This window comes from Bacillus rossius, chromosome 16 (assembly GCF_032445375.1).
Source record: "Bacillus rossius redtenbacheri isolate Brsri chromosome 16, Brsri_v3, whole genome shotgun sequence".
NCBI classification, from domain to species: domain Eukaryota; kingdom Metazoa; phylum Arthropoda; class Insecta; order Phasmatodea; family Bacillidae; genus Bacillus; species Bacillus rossius.
This window is the reverse complement of record NC_086343.1, coordinates 44,151,283-44,172,505: the sequence shown is the minus strand read 5'-3', so window position 1 is coordinate 44,172,505 and position 21,223 is coordinate 44,151,283. Positions and strand designations below refer to the sequence as shown.

Below are 21,223 nucleotides of genomic sequence, written 5' to 3'. Positions count from 1 at the left end.
TGGCATAGGGAACTTAACAAATAAGAATATCTGAAATTGTTTAAATGAAACGATAATTACAGTAATAAGTGGACAAATCTAACATGCTATAATACATCAGGAAGGATACTTAAATATTTTTTTTTGTGCTTGATTTGTTTTTAAAAGTATAGTATAACTTTTTTAATCATATCGGGCCGGCCCTTTTCATATCTTGTTAATACCCTTCATTGTGAAACTTAAATAATCTAAAACAAATGGCAAACAGATTTAATTTAATTCTTTTTAAATAAACCAGGAAACCTATAGACAAATATACTTATGTAGTGATTTATTTATTTCTTATTTACCTATATCTATCCAAACAATCCACTAGCTCCCAAGTTGCTAGTGTGCAGGGAGTATCAAATTGTCTTGTTCACCACCTCGTGACACTTATGATATTACTTGTATTTTTCTTTATAATTTTGCTCAGCTGTTTCCTAGGACTTTTTTTATAAATTTAAAATAATCTAATTTTGGGGCACGAGGGGCGTTACATGCCACATGCGCCTGGCCAGATTACAAGTGTCGTCACTACCCCCTCCCTCTCTGCTCCCCGCACATCGTCATGCCTTGTCGTCGTCATTTATTGCTGAGCGGCTTTGGAAATTCCGCGGGCCGCCGCGTGAAGTCATGTGAGTGCCGTGGGTGCGGCGAGAGTTTGGCGACAGAGTCCCGCGGCGGAGCTCCGCGGTGAGTTCGGCGACAGGTTTTTGGCAACAGAGTTCCGCGGGGTGTGCCGCGGGAGTTCCACGAGGAGTGCAGACTGTGGAATTTGACAGACAATAAATGACTTGAGAATAAACTTTTTTAAGTGCGAGCAATTTTTAATTAGGCATTTTTAAGTGAGGTTATTTATTATTGATGTAAATATTAGTAATCAAAAAAACTGTAATAAAACCAAACTAGGCTACCCTTTACCAACCCAATAGTTCTCCCCACATTATCAAATCGCAACAATATAATATTTAAATATTCAATCCAAATCTGTTGACGTGTGTGTGTGTGTGTGCGAGCTAGGTGCAGGTCTGGATTGTCACGACGACGCTGCACTCACCAGCTCCGGACGGAGCGGCCTCCGGCAGCTGCAGACAGCACCTGCACACACACCAGCGCTGAGCACCCTCCGCACCGTGCATCACGACTACACACATCCTGGACCTTCCACTCGTCCGTCCCGCTACAATAAGCTAGCATTTATACCCTTTCTGAAGTAGTTAAGATCCCCGCCTACTTGTGGCACACTCACCGTGCGCAGAGCTTCTGGAAAAACAATGCGATTTCAAAAATGCTCGAGATATCCAAGTGGGGCAAGTGGGGTCCGCTTACGAAAAGCATATAAGAAATCGCTGAGGGCCGAAAAGTACTTTTGATTTCGGATTAAGTTTTTAAACCGTATTTTTTTAGAAGATGGCTAAAACGTGTGTTTTCAGAGTAATTTTTAGACGTAAAACAACCGGTACAGATTCTTGAAAGCACTAAAGGGACTACATTTATCTTCATTTTTTCACCATATAATTTAACGGTAACCACTCAAATTTCACAGTTTTCCTGTGACGATGAGAAGACTGCGCAAGATATACCAGCGAGCGTCGCGCTTATCATCCCGCCTCAGTAATACACACACGCAGACCTGCCAACTTGTAAAGTTGCTTATCAGTAAGATTTTAAAATTTTCCGAAAAGTGTGTAAATAGGTCGCGGCATTTCATGTCAGTTATACACACCATTTGTTCACCATAAATAAGTGGGAAACATGTGTTATACACATATTTACACACAAACATCACATATTATGCAAATGAATGCTATTCTCCGTAATTTAAACAAACAAGATGAAAAGTAATTTTCACAACTTAATTTTCTTATGCTGAACATAAAATTCACTATTTCTTTTAAGAATTCTTGAAAACCAACTTACCTACCAATCTTTTGTATGATGTTTGTTATTTTCCCCCCCTGAATTTTGCCACACTCAAGTTAAAATTATGCCAATGCAAACACTTGTAAAACCTTAACAAAATATGTCACCACGAGGGGATGAAGTTTGGAACAAGAATCTGTGAAAGGCAAAATGGCCCATTTTGCAAACGGTCAACAATATTAGAAACTACATCTAAAGCCATTTCATTAACAATGGCAGTTGTCTTAGTTCTACCACAGCTATATTGTTTAGCCACATCACACTTAGGAAACATTTTTCTAAGCAGTGGGCCAATATGATCTGCAACACTGAAGGGTATGTTGTGTTCCACAAAATAACAAGTGAACAAACACTCAGCCTGAATAACCTCATTTTCAACACTATTTGTACCAAAGTAAGTGTTATATCTTTTTATTTTCCTGTTGGTATTTGAAATTACTTACATGTTTCGCACACTTGATATGGATAGTGGGTAAATATGTACTTAAGTGGTATTTGCGAAAGAAAATTTTAAAAATCTGAAAATACTTTTATTATATGCTCTTTAAATTCCTCTTTTCATTAAAGCCGGCGAAGATAAGAAATTCTAAATACTTTATGAGATATCGCCGTTCTTAATTATGCTATAGAAGATGTGTGTAATCATTCGACCGTTGCCATTTTTGTTATTTTGCCGTGTGTTCGTGAATGCCTAATTAATTAAAATGGTCCGCCGGCTTTAATGAAAAGATGAATTTAAAGAGCATATAATAAATTTTCAGATTTTTAATATTTTTTTTTTCGCAAATACCGCTCAACTACATATTTAAGCACATTTTATACCTTTTGTTGGCACATAAGTACTATATTAAGAAAAATAATCGACGCCTTGACTCAAACAACTTTATTTCTTTCTTGCTTCACTACATAACGGAATGTATGTGAAACTCAAATACACTTCCAAACATAACTGTATCGTAAATATTTTGCTTTAACTGAACCACTATAGTTTTTAATTAATGTACACCAAACCACTATTTGTTATCAAACACAACACTACACGCGTGGACATAACCTGCAATCTCATACACGACGGGCCCATCTACAACAGTCCGAACCTGTGGCCTCTGGATGGTCCGTGTCCTTATCCCATTGATAAAGGTTACTATCTTAAAGTGAATGAATGACGTCACATGTCGCACATACGACTGTCCAGTCTACAATTACGATGTCTGATGTCTGAATCTAACGATTTCTAAAGTATTCACCACAGCGCAGTAACGTGGAAGCGCGGCAAAAAATGTCGCCGGGTCAGTGCAAATATATGGTATTCTGTACTGTAAACTACAGTACATGTACCACAAAATGCGGTTAAAACAATCTTGCAGCACGTAAAAATCGGTACTTCCTTTCTTCTTGCCGTAAAAACCATTACAAAACTGTGGTATTGTACGTGACATTAACGGCACTGTTCCAACAAAAATACGGTACAAAAACTGTATATATGGTATATACCGATGCAAGTACACTATTTTATGGCACGAGATTGAAAACGCTAGCCCGTGCCCCGTGGTCAATGTAGAATTTCAGGCCAGAAGAAACGTAATGCGTAAAATTAATGCCGCTCCCCGTAAAAACGTAAGAACTGCAATCACCCGTACAAATTACGGCAGAATCGTACAAGTTGGCAGGTCTGCACACACGCATCCCTGACGAGGCGGGCCCCTTAAGGTCTGATAGCAAGCAGTCACTAGTTACCAGCGTGACCAGAAAGGAGATGACTTATTTACACATACAGGTGATTGTCACATTTATTACAATCTGTGGCTAGATGTTTTAAAAAGCCAGCTGTATAGACTTGCCACCCCGACCACATGAGCAGAAGTGTTGGGTTGATTCCAAAAATATACCTGTTTGAATTCCAGTTTTTATTCTAATTTTTGGGATTTGATTCTTGAACTTTGATACCACCAGATTCCGTAATCTTTACAATAATGCTTGTCAAAATACTTCTGATTTGTATACTCAAATACAAAAAACCTATCTGTTATTTACAAATGTAATTACGTACTAATAAATAAGATATGTAATTATTACTTACAATTACACCTATCCCTCACTTAGCACGACTATTTCGTTCCTAGAAATGCTCGTGTTATTCGAAATCGCGTATTCTGAAGTATTAGTTTCCATTAATAGCAAGGCTAATTTATTTAATGTGTTCCAGAATTGTGCAGGAATATACTTTACGTAATATAAATGCGTTGAATAACACTCAACTATAAATATGTCACATCATTTATCTTTATATGCCTCTCATCGCACTTTGTATGACAAATACTACACCGCGTAACGGGAGATACGTGGTTATGTACTTTATCGTCAGTCGGCTGGCTGACCTGCCCGCCTGGGCGTGACCTTCAACTCACGTCGCGTACCTTTCCAAACCATCCTTTACTGACAGTGAAACCGATATTACTGTCCGGATAGTTATAATTTAATTTTTCACAAATTAAAGTGCTTATTCGCGTATCACCACCTGGTTCACACCAATCCTGTCAAGCCAATTTTTTGTCTTTGCAACATTCATTTAACAACCTTTTCCACGTGAATCATCTGTTCATTTATGTTCCTGTATCTAATGTCAAATATATTCCCGCTAGTACAACCAACAGCATCAGACTTATGTATATAAACTTTTGGTAAGAGTCCTTATTTCGTAGGATTGTGCGCACAGTTGACTTGCTTAAAACTAAAGTGTGACCAACATAAGTGTGGCCTTCATGACAATCTGCGTGCCGTAATACTTCTAGTTTTGTCTCAAATACTTGAACACGATGCATTATAAGTGATCAAGCACGTACAGATACCGGCAGCTGAATGGGCAGACGTTGCTTTTATTTGAGTGAATTCCCTGTCACTAGCTAGATCGAGTTAACGGCCCGGTTTGTGGCCAGGCGACAACGGTACGGCACGGTGGTATACGCGCGGACGTAAAAAAACATTTTGACCTTTACACTCCATAGCCGCAATTTAACATGTCACAGCTGATGTTTGTACAACAGCCAATAGCGTAGACATACCTGCACGTGATTCTTCCCCTTTTGTTTGGCTAACTGTATCCCACAGCACATGTTCACAGAAGTTGAAACAGACTTAGTGGCGTCGTGGTCTACTTTTTTTTTGGCCTGCCGTAATTTCATGCTAACTGAAGTTTACAGACTAGCTATTTGAGACTGGGGCAGTAAAATTAAAATCGTGCTAAATGAATTCGCACAATCTGAAGCCGTGCTAAGTGAGGGATAGGTGTATTGAAATTAAAAATGGCTTATAAAGAGTAATATAATTTCATTTAAATACCTGAGCCCCAAAATAAATTGACTGATGTAGTGTAGAGCTACTTCCTGCTTGAGGCCCCACTTGGAGTGCCAAATTAATATGTGCGAACCCTTTAGAAGTTTAGGCTCCACACACTAAAAAAAAACGTTGGGCTGAATTAAAACTGTGTAATAAATGTTATTTCTTAATTGTGTGACTCTCCACTGGCAGTGTTGATATCATGTAGGTCACAGTTAGGTGTTACTTGATTGATTAGGAACATACATAAATATACACTGGGGTAGGTGAAATTACAAATGACATAACACAACACTTTAAACATAAAATATAGAATTATTTTATTCCCAATGTAAAAACGATTTAAAAGATTTCAATCTTATTAATATATTTAATTATTACTCATACTAAAAACAACAACCTAACTTAACATTGACATCATAGGAATTCAATAAAAGTTCAATTACCAGGAGTTATGTTGCGCACATTTAAATATTTTCAAAAGTCTTTATTCGGGTTCGTTGACACTACACAGTTTTTAATTAATGTTTTAGGGAACTTAAAATCAATTTACCTCGGCTAGTTAGGTTCAAAAGTCATCGGCAGAGCTCAGAGCCTCTCATCTATAGGACCACTGAGTCTGTTAATTAGTGTGTAAATTCGTAAAATTTATGTCCAAGTATTATTTGAATCATCTATAAAGTCAATTTCATTCAGAAAATCAATGTTTATATTAAGTTTCGACGACGATGTGACATAAAAACGGGAGTTGCGTGATTTGTGCATAAGATGAGGACACAAATATCTGGGCACTTTTATTACTCACGTTATTCACTCCTATATTATTTATCTTTCTAGATAAATCCTATTTCAATATTGTGAACTCCCTAATGGTTCATAATTATCATCCTCTATCCGGGATGCCTGATGCTAAATAGCTAATTTTCAAGATTTAAAATCGCCGACGTCACGAAGTTGCCGCTCATTCAGCTGGCCATTAAGAACTCTCTTTCTTACTAGTTTCTCAAATAAACCAGTAAGACTCAACTTTTAAATGGTGGCCTGTGATTGGCCAAAAGAACCAATTCTGTTACTTAATTTCTTACCGAAAACGTGAACTCCGAACGCAACAATTGCGCGGATAACAAAATTTCACTTACATTTTAAATAAATAAATATTAAAATCATAATTTACATAATAAATAAACGGCGTTAATTTCACCGTTTACAGTTTCCAAGTCCATTAGTCCTTAGAGGGGTATCAACAATACCTAGTTCAAATAGTCCGGTAAAAATCCAAAGAATCACTTTTCCATAGACATACATAACAAAATATTGCCGTTTCTGAAAATAAATAATATTATACATAGAGCAAACAAAATAAAATAAATCGTAAATAATAATAAATAATTAAACTGTCAAAACAAACATGTTGCAGTACAGTAGATAGACATAAAAATTTAATTGCATTAATTTATTCCAAACTCTATTTTACAAAATTGAAAAAAAAAAATAAAGCATAGTATCTTGTTAAAAGATCAGAAGAATTATGAAATTTTGTTGGAGTATCATTGCAATAAAATAATATTTTCATAACATTTGTTATAACAGTATTTGGTTGTAAATATGAGGGAAAATAAAAATATGTGTGTGTGTGTGTGTGTGTGTGTGTGTGGGTGTGTGGGTGCGTGCGTGCGTGCATGCGTGGGTGTGTGTGTGTAAAATAAAGAATCCTAACAAATGAGAATCATGACAAATGAAAATATTTCCAATAAACTGAAACAGGACCCTAATCAACTAAAATCATACCACTGGTAACTGAACAACTGTGCATTTATAAAAGTTTGCACAGCAGAGATAATGAATACTCAAGACTTCATGCACATACAGGGTTGTCAACAGAACTGAATTGTACGCGATTTCTCTTATAATAGCACAGAAAGAATCGTCCAGTACTGATGTGTACAGGATGTCTTATTTCGTGTCTCACAATGCTCTGCAAACATGTCTCGTGTATATTGGTTATTCATCACTTCCATAGTTTCCTCTTTGTATGCCAAGCCAGAGAGATCCAGGCATTGACGATGACGAGAGATGGCATTTGTCAACGAGTAGGTACCAAGTGGTAGTAGAGATTATCTTAGAGCAATGCTATGATGTGTGTGTGTATGTGTGTATATAAAATTTCAGTAAGCTTATTGTAATGTGGTAGAACTTGCCACAATTCACATTTACCACAATACAAGCTCAGAATTTCAGAGTTTGCCAAAACATAAAACAAAGCAACACTGATGTTGTACAACTGATGGAATGTAGAGTTGTCATTTAAGGTAGATGAAAGAAACATCTGCTAGTCGGTGCCTGTGACCTACGATATCTCACAGTGATGGAGGTGGGAACTCACGCGTGGAAGGTTGGTGACACTGCGTTGTCTTCCAGACTGCAGTGTGCCCCGCCCATTCCCTCCCTCGGAGCGCCGGGGTCTGCCGCGCTCCGCATCCTGCCCTCCGGCGCGTGGCCCCTGTGCTCCTGCAACCAGCGACAACTCACTGCCTGGGGAGTCCTTCAATCACAGCAGGAACTGCTTCTTAACGTCCTAGTCAAAGACTGATGATGAATTAATGCTAAGAAATTCTCAACGTTGTAAATAAACACTTGAATTTATTGTGATAACATTTTGATGTAGATAACGTCTTATAAATCAATGAACGCCGGCTGCACGCACAAAAAATTGTCACATTCCGCCCGAGCAGAGCGTGCAAGAACCGGCCAACCACCGTGCGGGAAAATCTTCTATAATGTCAAACAGGTTAAGGCAGGCTTTTTAAAAGCAGCAATTGAAAAAATTTGATTTGTCTAATTTCATCATTTCAAATTAACAATTTATTGACATTGATTTGATTACAGTTTATTTCTATAACTAATTGTTCGTGATTATATTTAAACAAATTATTTAAATTAAATTTGCAAAAACTGTAAATAATATTTGAAAATTAAAAAGTATGCAATTTTTCATCAATGTTTTCTTATGACAAAACGTAAAATTATCGTCCGTAAACAGACTTTACAGATAATTCCCCCCCCCCTTTTTTTTTCTTCTGATATCCTTTCTTTCTAAACTTTAACAAAGAAATTTTAAATTTTACATATAAAGTATTTGTAAAAACTGTACACTGATATTTTGCACACAACATAAATGAAGTATCTTGAACAATCCTGTGGGAGTTAATATTTATATAACATAGAATATTTTAAATGATTTGAGTTTTAAACTTGTGATTGAACCGACCTGCATAGCGCATGAAACAAACTAATGTCGCTTGAGTTCAGCATTACACCACTTGATGTCAGGCAGTAATTTCTACAATGAGTTTAAAGTTTAGCCTACTTGTAGATGCTTGACCATGGGTGCTGGAAACACTTATTTGGGGGGGAGGGGGGGGGGGGAATAGTTAATATGATTTCTAAATCTGTCAAACCCAAAATAATTTTATTGATTTTTTGGTATAAGTATGACATAAAGATGAAGTGTTACTGAAAACAGATTCAGCTAACAAAAAAAAATGTTTAAAGCCTTGTATTACTTACATTAAAAATAATAGGGCCCATAATAATTTACTGTGAACTAAAAAATCAAAATTTAGTTAAGGCCTAAAGTAGCAAAAGTTTCATGTAATATAGCATCATTAAAATCTATCAATAATCACAACACTAACAAACTAGGAATTGTCACTCATTTTAGTACAAATAAGATACTTTTCAAAAAAATTAATAGTTAATATAGAAAAGTGCACACATTTTCTGGGATTTTAAAGAGATGAACATCCCACTTATTTAGCACTCATTTTATTTGTCATGATAGATGGCACACAATTCAACATTTACACCTAGAATAGTCTTATTTAATATTTTGATATGATTTTATTCCTGAAGTGATGTCTTTCTCCTGAAATAAAGGTTCATTTTCATTTGACTAAGTTGTATTTTCTAACAAGAAGCCTCATAAAATAAATAAATAAAATAAATAATGGCAGAGAGTTAACTGAAGATCATCACATTATTACATACTTTGTGAACTTTCTTCAACAGCAACTGGTGAAACAAGTTAAGCAGATGAAATTAGAAGCTGAACTATTGATCAAAGGAAATTAAATCAGGCAAAAATAAAGGAAGAGGAACAGTTATGATAGAAGTACTGTTGTTAACACTAAAATTACTCCAAGTACCCTGAGATGCGAAGTGCAAGGGTAAAACGCCTCAATAACAAACTTATTTAATTTTGTAAACAAAACCTTGACGTCCCTCGGCTTCAGGTCCCCGTTTTCCCGTTGAAATAAATGTCCTGTTATGCCCGTACTGCCCTCGTCGGAGAGGTGTGGGTCCAGGCCAACGTGGCCGGGACCGGGAAAGGCGGGACCTGGAGGGAGAGTGAAGTGATTGCGAGGAATGTTGGTAGGTTGTCGCAAGCAGAACACGGCATTAACGAATTTCACGAGCCGTCTTTTATTAACGCTTATAAAGTCCTGCCGCAGCCTGGCGGAACCGTCGCGGAACAAGTGCCCTACCACGGCGACACGGACTCCCTGATGACGGGGCGGTTCTCAAATACGTTTCGGCGCGAATCGTAAAGTTTATTAATGCTAGGCTGACCCAGTGAGAAAGGGCCCGAAGACGGAACGCTGTACATACGCGGCCCGTTACGTAATGTTCCGTGGACAGCGAAAAGTTCAGAGACTCGTAGCACCACGTTCGCGTTGTAGAAACTGCCCGCTAGACACGTCTCCCGATGACTCGTAAGTTAACAATGCTAAGCTGATTCGCGGTGGCAGCTCAGCTGCCGTGACCGACTGCGGACTGAGCGAACGTTCAATCCCGAGCGCAACGTGCGCGGCTCGCGGAGCAACGAACACGTCTGTCTCCGCTCGAGACCAGGACGCGACTGCCTCTCCCCGCTCGCCCGCGGGCCGGCGCCCGCGGGTGGCGGGGAGGGAGGGGAAAATCGGCCGGCGTGGGAGAGAGCTCCGTCCCGCGGCGCGCCAGGCTGCAATTACATACTACGGCGAAACACTTCAGAAAAAGTTATTGAATTATTTACAAAGACATACACGAGACATTAATTACACAGCGAACTTGCACAATGAATAATAAATAAAATAAGTTAATTACACACATTCAAATCCCTTAATCGTTTACAAATATATACACACTGAAATAAAAGATAAAGTCACATAGAAAAAACACTCGTTGGCATGCTAGGGCGCACGCGGGTGCGTCCCTGGCCGTCGCACACACTGGGGTTCACTGGGGGGGAAAACAGGCCCCCTCAGGCCCGCGTCGGTGGCCAGGTACGGCCTCTGTATCTGGGAGGGTACGACGACTGTCGTCATATGCCCCCCCTCTCCCGAGGCCGTCCTGGCCCCCGACGCCGACCTAGACCGGCAGCCGCGTCCGCGTCCGGCCACTTGTCTGGTCGTCGGAGCTCGTCACGTCATTCCGTCCGGGTCGGGCAAACTGGGGCAGGAGCTGCATCACGCTGCAGCGTAACCCCCCGTCGGTCGTTTGTCTTACGTCGCGGGGTTTGCGCTGACTCCCCCACTCGTAGTCCCGGAGGTAGTGGGGGGCCGTCTTCTCACGCGTGGACCGGCGCAACGCCGGTCCCCTCCCCAAGTGAGCGGTCATCCTCGGCTCCCCGGAAGGCAAGTCCAGGACCACCTGCTGGGCCCTGTCGACATCGCCCTCCCCACTGAGGAGCCGGACCGTTACCCCGTCTGTCACGTCCTTGCTCACGTCCGTCCCCGTCACCCGCCGTTCCCAGGAGTGGACGTACCTCCGTCCACGTCTCTGGGTAGGCTCCGGCAACGTCACCACTGGTTCACTCAGGTCGACCAGGTCGCCCTGAGCAGTGTTGTCATGTGTTACGTCCTCGATGAGCGGTCCATCAGTGTCGTTGGCGTAGGCGCTGACGTCATCAGGCGGGAGCACCCGGTCCACAAAGCGCTCCAGCTCTGCCATGCTTGCGCCACGCGGACCCCTTCCGCCCCTTCTGACGGGCGTCCGTTCCCCGCCCCCTCTTGCCAGTTGCCAACCACCGTTCCCCTTTTGCTGTCCCCCCGTAGGAGGCTGAGTCGGTGTCGTCGTGGGGGCCCGTCCATGTGTCGTGCCCCAGGTGTCGTCGTCCCTGTCAACGTTCCTGCCAACCCCCCGCAGTGACTTGGGGTGGGCGTGTCCTCGTCGACGTCCCTGATCCGGCTCCGGTGGCGTCACCACGGGGTCACCGAGGTCGACCAGGACTCCTACTGCGACGTTGTCATCGGTCCTGTCCCGTGTGTCGTCGTCCCTGTCAACGTTCCTGCCCACCCCCCGCAGTGACCTGGGGTGGGCGTGTCCCCGTCGACGTCCCTGATCCGGCTCCGGTGGCGTCACCACGGGGTCATCGAGGTCGACCAGGACTCCTACTGCGACGTTGTCATCGGTCCCGTCCCGTGTGTCGTCGTCCCTGTCAACGTTCCTGCCAACCCCCCGCAGTGACCTGGGGTGGGCGTGTCCCCGTCGACGTCCCAGGTCCGGCTCCGGCGGTACCACCACAGGGGCGCCGAGGTCGGCCAGTACACCTTCGGTGACGTCATCCTCGGCCTCGTCACCGTCCACTGGTCCGCTGTCGTCGTGGTCGTACTCGTCGTGCGGGTCGCCTATCAGTCGAATGTCGTCCCTGTGCACCTTAGTTGTCCGTCCGTCGGCGCGACGCACGAGGTACGAGGTGGTGCCCAGTCTGTCTACGATCTCCTGTGGCCCCGCCCACTTAGGAGCCAGACTGGCGCAAAAGCCCCGCTCGCCAGCCGACAGGTGATGACACTTAACAAACACCTGCTGGCCAGGCTCTAGTCGTGCTGGGGGCTGGTGCGTCTGCGGCGTACGTCTAGTCAGGTAGTCAGCTTGGCGACGTCGGGCGTCTTCGCGCAGATCGTCCGTGGTCATGTTGTGCAAGTCGGGGGTTGCGCGCGCTTCCCCGGGCAGGTCGAGGTTCCGGCCCTGCACCAGTTCAGCGGGGGAATGGCCCGTGACCGCGTTCGTCCGACGGCGCAGGCAAAACAGCAGCGTCGGCAGGTGCAGGTCCCACTTGGTGTGGTCCTCGTCCAACCGGATGCGCAGCTGAGTTTTAATGTCCTGATTCCGCCTTTCGGTCGGATTCGCGCGCGGATGGTAGGTGGGCGTCGTGTGATGCTCCACCCCCCAACCCGCGCAGGACACTCGCCAGCTTCTCCCCGTGAACTGCACCCCGTTGTCCGTCAGCAGGACCGCGGGGTACCCGTATCGCGGGAAGAACTCGCGCTCGAGCAGGGCAATCACGGTGCCGGCCTTCACGTTTGGTACTGCGAACGCCTCCGCCCAGCGGGTGAAGACATCCGTGACCACAACAATGAATCGCCGACCACGGGACGTGCGAGGATACGGCCCCATAATATCCACCGCCACAGTGTGGAAGGGATTCCGGGGCCGTCGTGGGACCTGCTGCTCCTTGCCGTCGGGTCGCCTGGACTTCCGCTCCTGGCAACGCAGGCAGGCCCGCACGTAGCGTCTTACTTCTGCCGCGTCGCCAGGCCAGCGGAACGTCCGTCTGACCTCACGCAGCGTCTGCTCCGCGCCCGGGTGTCCCGCCAGGGGGTGGTCATGCAGGTAGCTCAGGACCCAGCGCCTGGCCTCGGGCGGCACGTGGGTCCGCCACCCGCTCGACCTGTGAGCCCCCCTGGTCTGGAGCACCCCGTTCAGGCTCCGGCAGCCCGGTATCACCCCCTCCCCACACTCTGTCAGTCGGGTCCGGGTGTCGGGGTCCCGGAGTTGCGCCGCGTGGACCCACGCCAGCAGGTCAGTCATAGTCTCGGGTCGCGCGTCAGGTGCAGGAGCAGTGGGGCTTGTCAGCGCGTACAACGCGCACGGTCGCGGCACCGAGTCCTCTACCCCGCGCTCACGCTCAGGGAGGAGCACTTCCTCCCAGCCCTGGTCGTCGTGGAACTCATTCTCAGGGTCCGGATTCCGGGACAACTCGTCGGCCAACTGATTTTCACGTCCAGGAATGTGCTCGACCGTGAACGAGAATTCCTGGATCAGCATGGCCCACCGAGTGAACTTAGACTTCCGGCCCTGAGCGGAGTCCAACCAGCGGAGGCATTGGCTGTCGGTTCTCAGCGTGAATGAGCGGCCCTCGACGTGGTGACGGTACCTCTGTAGGGCCCAGACCACCGCAAGGCACTCTTGCTCATTCACGTGATACTTCCGCTCAGCCTGCCCAAACTTGGCGCTGGCGTACTCGATCACGCGCCTCTCGCCCCGGTCATCCATCTGGTACAACACCGCCCCCATCCCCTCCTGACTCGCATCCGTCTGGATGAAGATGGGGCGGCTGGGCACCAGGCGTGAGAGCGTGTGACAGTTCCTGAACCGGCGCTTCACCTGTCGCAAGGCCTCGTCCGCGGCGGGGGTCCACCGGAACTTAGTCTTCGGCGACAGTAGGTCCGTCATCGGGGCCGTCACCGTGGCGAAGTCGGGGACGAAGGACCGCAGCCAGTTGAGCAGCCCCAGCAGCTTCTGGAGCTGCTTCCTGGTCTTCGGTGCCCCCTTTCCCTCTATTAGCTCCAACTGCTCAGGTCGGGGGCGGCACCCCTCCGCCGTCACTATGTGTCCTAGGAACTCTATTTCCGTGGCCCCAATGTGGCATTTCTTTGGGGCGCACGTCAGTCCGTGTCTGGCCATACGTTCTAGCACCAATGCCAGATGGTGCGCGTGTTCCTCCCACGTCCTGGACCAGATGATAACGTCGTCCAGATAGGCACTGGCGAACTCACCAATGTACCCATCCAGAACACGTACCATCAGGGCCTGGAACGTGGCAGGGGCGTCCATGAGACCAAACGGCATGGCGCAGAACTGGTAACGTCGACCGTCTGGTGCCGTAAATGCCGTCTTAGGGCGGTCCTCCAGACATACCGGCACCTGCCAGTAGCCTGATTTTAAGTCTAGTGTCGTGAAAATAGTGGCGTCCCCCAGTCCTGCCAGTGCGTCTGTGATATTGATCTGCGGGGGCGGGGCGGGAATGGTCAGTTTGTTTATCGCCTTGAAGTTTACGCAAAAGCGTAGACTTCCGTCTTTCTTGGTGGCCAGCACCACCCGTGAGTTATACGGGGAGGTGCTGGGTTCCACTACCCCGTCACGTAACATCTCGTCAATTTGAGTCTGTATGGCCTCCCGTTCCCGGATGCCAAATCCGTATACCTTCTCAAAGGGAGGGCGGTGCGGTACCATCGGTATCCGGTGCTCCGTCACGTTTGTCCGTCGTAGCCGGTCCGCGGCCGCAAATACCTGTGCCTGAGAGGTGAGGACATGGTTGATGACATCGACGTACTCCTCTGGAACACCGTGCTGAAGGTCTTCTAGGCGAATGACTGACTGAGGGGGACTGGGGGGAACCTGGTGCACGCCGTACACCGTCCAGCGCCCCTGGGTGCCGAAGTGCATCCGGCCAGCTCGTACTTCCACGGTGGCGTCGACCTCGTGCAGCCATGGGACCCCCAGAATCAGCCCCTCGCGGAGCTCGGGGACCACCCAGGCCTCGACGTGGCTAACGTGACCAACGATGCTCATTGTTACCTGAGTGATGCCCCCTGCTGCAACGACGGCATCCCTGGTGGCCAGCTGCACCAGCTCCCTCCGCGGTGTCACTGCCTCCGCTCCCACCAGGTGGGCCGCGATGTAGGTTCGGCTGGCGGCGGTGTCCACCAGGGCCAGCATCTCCCGCCCGTTAGCGCGGACAGGAATTCGCAGCAGCTCCGGCTCCTCGGGGCCGACCTGCCCCAGCTGTGCAGTCGTCTGTCCCCCACCGCCCCCGGCCACCTGGCCGTCCGGGCGTGGGGAACTCGCGGCGAGGTCCGCGGCTCGCTCCGGCGCCGACGTGTTGACGTTCCGGTGGTCCACCTCGTCGACGACAGGTCGACGAGGCGGCTGGTCCGGCCCTGGTATAACCGGCCTCAGGGCCGCGGCGGTGGCGCCGGCAGTCAGCTGTCCCTGCACGGAGATGGCCGGCGGGATGCCTGCGCTGATGCTCTGGTTGTCCGCCCCGTCGACGGCGTATCGACGAGGCGGCTGGTCCGGCCCTGGTATACCCGGCCTCAGGGCCGCGGTGGTGGCGCCGGCAGTCAGCTGTCCCTGCCCGGAGATGGTCGGCGGGATGCCTGCGCTGATGCTCTGATTGTCCACCCCGTCGACGGCGTGTCGACGAGGCTGCTGGTCCGGCCCTGGTACACCCGGCCTCAGGGCCGCGGTGGTGGCGCCGGCAGTCAGCTGTCCCTGCCCGGAGATGGCCGGCGGGACGCCTGCGCTGATGCTCTGATTGTCCACCCCGTCGACGGCGTGTCGACGAGGCGGCTGGTCCGGCCCTGGTATAACCGGCCTCAGGGCCGCGGTGGTGGCGCCGGCAGTCAGCTGTCCCTGCACGGAGATGGCCGGCGGGATGCCTGCGCTGACGCTCTGGTTGTCCACCCCGTCGACGGCGTGTCGACGAGGCGGCTGGTCCGGCCCTGGTATACCCGGCCTCAGGGCCGCGGTGGTGGCGCCGGCAGTCAGCTGTCCCCGCAGTTGCCTCGGCATGGGGACAGCTGATGAGGAGTAGTCCCGTTGTCCCCTGCTTCCCGGCGGCATACAGGACGTTAGTGCGGTAGGCGCCGGTGGTGGTCGACGTGTTCTGTCAGTTACTGGGACTGCCGGTGGCTGGCGGGCCGGGGAGCGGCACCCAGTTGTCCCTCCGCCCCCGGTCCTGCGTTTCCCGCCTGCGACGTGTTGCCTTCGCGCGCCTCCTCCCACGCGGCTCTGGTGGGGCAGAGGCGATGCCAATGGTACGCGTCCGGGCAAAAACGGCATCGCGGCGGACGTTCGTCCCTCTCCCTCGTATCGGTCCGCTCGTGACGTCCTCCTCCTGTCGCAGCTGGTTCCGGGCGTTCCCTGGTGCCACCGCGGTCTGTTGTCCTGCGCGGTCCCGCGCCGCCGGCGTAGCTCACCACGGTCAAGTCACTGTCCGTGACCTCTGTGACGGTGACCCCTCGCGGCCCCGAGCGAGCACGGGGAGCTCTCGCGCCCCTGAGTGCCGTCCTCCACTGCGACATGTCACGTTCGATCACGCGGGCGAGGGCCACGAACTCCTCCGTGTCACGACCAGCAGCCGTCCTCATGAAGGGGCGAAACTCTGGCAGCAATTGTTCGACAATGGTTGGCAACGCCGCACTCACGTCCCCACTTGTCCCCAATCGGCGGAACATGCGTAACTTCTCGTAAATGAACTGCTCTGCACTCTCGTCCTCCTCCTGGTTTCGGCAATAAAATGTCCGCAAACACATTGCCCGCGCCTGATCGTTATCAAACCTAGTTTTGACTTGGCGTACAAAATGTCCCCACTCGGTATCAAAACTCCCGGCCATTGACCACCAGTTCCTTGCCTCACCGCGGAGCTGTCCCGCCACTCGCGGCGTCCACTCCGCCCGTCGCACTTCGTACAGTTTTAGGAGGTGTTCACACTCCCGCAAAAACTCCCGCGGGTCCTCGTTGTCTCTCCCCGCAAACTCTGGCAACTCAAACTGCGCGCTCACGTACCGCACTACCGGCCCATCTGCGTCCGCGTGCCTGTCCCCCTGTTCCCGATTACTGTCCTCAACTGTGCTGTCCGTGCTGTTCGCGCTCTCGGCCGCGCCGCCGGACCCGCACACCTCGTTTTTTACGTCCATTTTCGCGGAGTCTCCCTCCTCACCCAAGTCCGTTTCGAAACTGATTAGATCGTATCTTTCTTGTCCCGCCTGTTTCCACGCCATCCTGTCCTCCTGTGCTACTGATCCGCGGATCGTGAACACAATCTCCCCCAGTAATACAATACGATCCTCCCCAGCGCGTTATCTTCAGTCCGGGATACCGCTGCACCGCCGTCTTGTATTTCTGTCCCCCACGACGCGCTATCTCTCGCCGAAACGTCTCGTGTTCGCGCCGTTCCCGCGCTGCGTTATCTCCCGCCGGCGCGCCGGCGCGACGTCTCGAATTCGAGCCGCTCCCACGCCGCGCAGCCGCACCTGCTTCCGTTCTGTCCTGCACCTGCGCGCTTGCGTGCGCTTGCGTGCGCTTGCGTGCGCTTGCGTATGCTTACGGCCACACTAGTTGGGCGCCAAATGACGTCCCTCGGCTTCAGGTCCCCGTTTTCCCGTTGAAATAAATGTCCTGTTATGCCCGTACTGCCCTCGTCGGAGAGGTGTGGGTCCAGGCCAACGTGGCCGGGACCGGGAAAGGCGGGACCTGGAGGGAGAGTGAAGTGATTGCGAGGAATGTTGGTAGGTTGTCGCAAGCAGAACACGGCATTAACGAATTTCACGAGCCGTCTTTTATTAACGCTTATAAAGTCCTGCCGCAGCCTGGCGGAACCGTCGCGGAACAAGTGCCCTACCACGGCGACACGGACTCCCTGATGACGGGGCGGTTCTCAAATACGTTTCGGCGCGAATCGTAAAGTTTATTAATGCTAGGCTGACCCAGTGAGAAAGGGCCCGAAGACGGAACGCTGTACATACGCGGCCCGTTACGTAATGTTCCGTGGACAGCGAAAAGTTCAGAGACTCGTAGCACCACGTTCGCGTTGTAGAAACTGCCCGCTAGACACGTCTCCCGATGACTCGTAAGTTAACAATGCTAAGCTGATTCGCGGTGGCAGCTCAGCTGCCGTGACCGACTGCGGACTGAGCGAACGTTCAATCCCGAGCGCAACGTGCGCGGCTCGCGGAGCAACGAACACGTCTGTCTCCGCTCGAGACCAGGACGCGACTGCCTCTCCCCGCTCGCCCGCGGGCCGGCGCCCGCGGGTGGCGGGGAGGGAGGGGAAAATCGGCCGGCGTGGGAGAGAGCTCCGTCCCGCGGCGCGCCAGGCTGCAATTACATACTACGGCGAAACACTTCAGAAAAAGTTATTGAATTATTTACAAAGACATACACGAGACATTAATTACACAGCGAACTTGCACAATGAATAATAAATAAAATAAGTTAATTACACACATTCAAATCCCTTAATCGTTTACAAATATATACACACTGAAATAAAAGATAAAGTCACATAGAAAAAACACTCGTTGGCATGCTAGGGCGCACGCGGGTGCGTCCCTGGCCGTCGCACACACTGGGGTTCACTGGGGGGGAAAACAGGCCCCCTCAGGCCCGCGTCGGTGGCCAGGTACGGCCTCTGTATCTGGGAGGGTACGACGACTGTCGTCAACCTATTCATAAAAAACATTCAGGCACCTGATGTCTAGTCATGCTATATGCACTGGTAATGTGCGATCTGGTTATGGCAACAACCGGCGCGCCCGAAATATTACCTTTTACAGTACTTCTGTAGCTTTCTCGCCAAAAGCAGTGAATATTTTCGTGGAAACGTATATACAAAATAATCATAACCTCTTGTTTATTGCAGGGATGAAGAAAAATAGGGCAGGTAAGCAAACACAATTCGTTAAAATAAATTGTGGAGATACATACTTTTTTTCAAACGTTTACATGGCCGTTTGATCCTTTATTTCATTTCATTATTCATTATTTTCTTCCAAAAATATTCTCTAAAATTTTTTTTTAAAACAAATGACATCCATAGAGTTCTGATTACGTAGACTAACCAAAATATTCCAACATTGGCTGCTCTTTACTCACACTCAATAAAAATAAAATAAGCGGGATTATTTAAAAAAAAGGTTTTGCAAATCATTGCTTCTCAAATAACTCATATTTTATTTTTCAGCAATTAATTGTATGACTTTTCTGTACGATTGTATCCTAATTTTATTAAATTCTGTCTGCTTTGTATTTACAAGAATGATCGATTATCTTTCTACAGTAATTTACGATTTTGTCACTAGTCATAGGTTACTACAGAAAGAGAAAGGCCACTGCCGAAGGTTACAGAAGAAAATTCGTGTGAATGGTAGAAATACCGAGAAGATTCTCTTCGATGTTCTAGATTGTTCCATTGCATCTTGGAATATACTGGAAGTGAAGTGGAATGCAAATTTTTTGGAAATCTTGATACGAGAAAAAAAAACGTTAAGCATGTGTTCTAGCGAAAGGGAATCAGATATGACGTAATGTTTTTATTTAATTTTATCATAATAGTACATCTATTAGCCATATGCTTTTTAAGTTACTTTGATTGTTTGTTTTTAAAATAAGTAAATCGTTAATTAAAAAAAAAAAGTAGATAATAACTGCTACGGGAGTTGAACCCATGTTTTTGCTGCAGTTAAACAGAAAAATAGTGCATTCACGACCTTTACGAATGGTTAACTTTTGACATACTTACCAAATTCTAATTTTTTTTGGTAATTTTACATAAAAATATAATGTTTTATTTTTTGTAGGTGTGTCAAACACATAAATGAATGAAAATAAATTTATGTATCGAAAATTCGAATTTTTTCTAAGAGGTTATTTATTTTTTAACCAGCCAATTTTTTGGCAGAGGACTATTTAGAAATCAGTAAAGTGTTAACTGTTCCAGTTAGTTAAAGCAGCAATAGTTATTAAGTATTATTCCAATGAAAGTCAGTGTTTGATTGAATTGACAACTTAGGTTTTGAATGCTTTTTGGTCATTTCTTAGAGTAGCGACTTTTGGTAAATATGTAGTTGAGCGGTATTTGCAAAAAAAAAATGTTAAAAATCTGAAAATACTTTTATTGTATGCTCTTCAAATTTCTATTTTCATTTAAAGCGGCGGAGATAAATTCCAAATACTTAAGGAGATATCGCCGTTTTTATTTTGCTATTACGTTTCAACCGCTGCGAACACAGGTCATAGGTAGTAAGGAACAACCGTCATATCTAACCGCTCAGGAGTTCTACGAAAGCGTGAATCATGTGCATTTGCATCGAACTATATATACAGATGCTTCCAAAACAGACACAGGGGTAGGAGCTGCATATTAAGATAGTCACAATAAAACTACTGGATTATATAAACTGCCCCCTATAACTACCATTTACTATGCTGAGGCGTATGCGGTATTTAAGGCGTTGCAATATGTGCTCCGAGAAAAAATTCACCAATCTATTATTGTGTCAGATTAATATAGTTTAATTCAATCTCTCAATTCCACCCCCCTTACTAGAGAACCTGTGGTCTGGCTTATTAAGGAACTTTCACTTACCTTGTGTAGACTTCACATCAGTGTACAATTTTTCTGGATACCTGGTCATATCGGGATTCACGGGAATGAAATGGTAGACCGCCTGGCCAATTTGGCTCGATGCTGTGGTAGTACGGTCCCGGCGGTATCATATAATGTCCTTCTCCCTTACCTCGACCGGCTCATTATGAAGGAATGGGATGCTGTATGGCTTATTACTTGTGCAAAAATATCGAAATAACAAATAAGACTTTAAAATTAGGAACGTTAAAAACTCACCTAAGTTGGAGGCGGTAATTAAACACAGTCTTAAACAATAAATGAAGTAAATAATCACGTATTGGTTCATTTGAATTCTGGCCTATCACGAACAATCACGTGACATCATTATCCAATAAAAAAAATAGATACTCGTAAACAAGAAACAACGGTTAAACACCACATGAATGCACTGGTATTGTGATGAATTTAAAAAATTCAATATCTCCTAAAGTATTTGGAATTTCTTATCTCCGCTGCTTTTAATGAAAAGAGGAAGTTGAAGAGCATATAATAAAGGTATTTTCGGATTTTTAACATTTTTTTCCGCAAATACCGCTCAACTACATATGATGAAATTTAAAAATTCGATATCTCCTAAAGTATTAAGAATTTCTTACCTCCGCCGCTTTTAATGAAAAGAGGAAGTTGAAGAGCATATAACAAAGGTATTTTGGGATTTTTAACATTTTTTTTCGCAAATGCCGCTCAACTACATATTTTCCCGACTTT

The 21,223-nt window shown here is 47.1% G+C and overlaps 2 protein-coding genes across 2 annotated transcripts in view; one reads left to right on the top strand and one right to left on the bottom strand.

Moving 5' to 3' along the window:
• LOC134540440 (gastrula zinc finger protein XlCGF7.1-like) overlaps positions 1 to 18,944 on the bottom strand; it is a 30,943-nt gene extending 11,999 nt beyond the window's left edge. The window contains exons 1-3 of the mRNA XM_063383191.1: positions 18,814 to 18,944; positions 7,664 to 7,788; positions 1,079 to 1,119 (exon numbers count right to left, since the gene is read on the bottom strand). Of these exons, the coding sequence (XP_063239261.1) occupies positions 1,079 to 1,119; positions 7,664 to 7,758 (136 nt within the window). The 5' untranslated portion in view covers positions 7,759 to 7,788; positions 18,814 to 18,944. The remainder of the gene's footprint in view (positions 1 to 1,078; positions 1,120 to 7,663; positions 7,789 to 18,813) is intronic.
• Positions 18,945 to 19,221: 277 nt separating this feature from the next.
• LOC134540439 (heat shock factor protein-like) overlaps positions 19,222 to 21,223 on the top strand; it is a 58,218-nt gene continuing 56,216 nt past the window's right edge. Inside the window, exon 1 of the mRNA XM_063383189.1 lies at positions 19,222 to 19,409. Within this exon, the coding sequence (XP_063239259.1) occupies positions 19,378 to 19,409 (32 nt within the window). The 5' untranslated portion in view covers positions 19,222 to 19,377. The remainder of the gene's footprint in view (positions 19,410 to 21,223) is intronic.